Source organism: Myotis davidii, unplaced genomic scaffold, assembly GCF_000327345.1.
Source record: "Myotis davidii unplaced genomic scaffold, ASM32734v1 scaffold150, whole genome shotgun sequence".
Taxonomy (NCBI): Eukaryota; Metazoa; Chordata; class Mammalia; order Chiroptera; family Vespertilionidae; genus Myotis; species Myotis davidii.
Window position 1 is genome coordinate 1,339,521 of NW_006283437.1, and position 1,381 is coordinate 1,340,901.

General features: G+C 44.1%; 1 protein-coding gene across 1 annotated transcript in view; it reads right to left on the bottom strand.

The window, feature by feature from the left end:
* Positions 1–6: 6 nt before the first annotated feature.
* Positions 7–1,381, bottom strand: part of DCTN5 (dynactin subunit 5) — a 26,005-nt gene continuing 24,630 nt past the window's right edge. The window contains exon 6 of the mRNA XM_006753611.2: positions 7–239. Within this exon, the coding sequence (XP_006753674.1) occupies positions 142–239 (98 nt within the window). The 3' untranslated portion in view covers positions 7–141. The remainder of the gene's footprint in view (positions 240–1,381) is intronic.

The following is a 1,381-nucleotide window of genomic DNA, read 5'->3' on the forward strand; positions in this document are numbered from 1 at the left end:
GAATTAAACAAAAAACCCAACAACAAAAAAGGATGGGTAGAAGGTGTCAAAGACATAAGAGCTCTTTGTAGATGCTCACTGGTTCACTTTGTCCCCAAGTTCATCTTAGAGCTCAAGCGAATTCAACACGAGACAGACACATTAGACCTGAGTCAAGGGCAAAAACTTCTGGTAGTAGCTCTTGGTGACGTCAATCATCAGCTCCTGGGTACATTCTGGAAGCTCCCCCGAGAAGAGTCCTGGGGAAAGAAAGACCTGATCACCATGGGAAGCCAGGACGGCCTGCAGCTCTGAGTCCCGTTTAAACCCCTAGGGAGCCTTTTCTTTAGTCAAAATACTAGAGATGGAATACAAAATTCCATCTTTGGTGCTAACAGAATACTTCCACTGACCACCTTCTAGATGATAAGAATGTTTATGTGTGAGGAAATAAATAACACTGCTCTCAAAATGGATAAATCTATTCCAAGTAAAAGACCTTAGCACATTATTGCATGATCTGAAATTAAGGCAACTCTGACTACATCAGAGGTTGTTCCAGACAAGGACTGGTCCATCCCTTGGATTCTGGTGTGACACCTCCTGGGCAAGTCAGGGTGAGCATTCTCGAGGTAAGACACTGCCCTGCTAGTCATACAATGGAATGAATCCAACATGCACCAGACAAAATATGGGTCAGAGTCAGACAGAAATGTGCTATATATAGGGAGATAAAAGATGGGCCTCAGACTGAAGAATACCCAGGGAAGAGGCACTCCCCTGCACTACGGGTGGAAGTGCAAACTCATATGGCCATTTTGAGGCGTAATTTAGGAATAGCTAGCAAAACTTTTAGAAGTTCATACCCCGTGATTTGACAATCCAACTTCAAGTATTTATTCCATGTTGGGAGCTATTAGAAATATTGGCTTAGACAAAGCCATCTTAAGAACTATAAGTTTCTGGTTCCTCCAGAAACTCCTAATTACCAGAAACCACCTGTGTCTTGCAAATTGGCCAGGAGTTAAAAGATAACCTACCCTCACCCTAAGTACACAACTGCTAAATCTCCGCTGACAATCACACATCTCCACTGATAAGCACACAGCCATCCGCTGCTAATTCACACATCTCCACTGATAAGCACAGCCATCCAGAGCCTACTAAATCTCTAGTAATAGGTTACTACCCATAGACCCCCTTTACCCAGCCCCGTCCCTAAAACAGTATATATTCTGCCGCTGTAAGAATAAAATTTGAGGCTTGATCAGAATCCTGTCTTGCCTCCATTCTTTCGTGTCCCTTGCTTGCCTCATTCTTCTAGGGTGTCTCTTCGTTCCCTCGCTGTTGTCCCGCAGGCCGGGACACTTCCACAGATAATCTTGCCCAATTGCACAACATA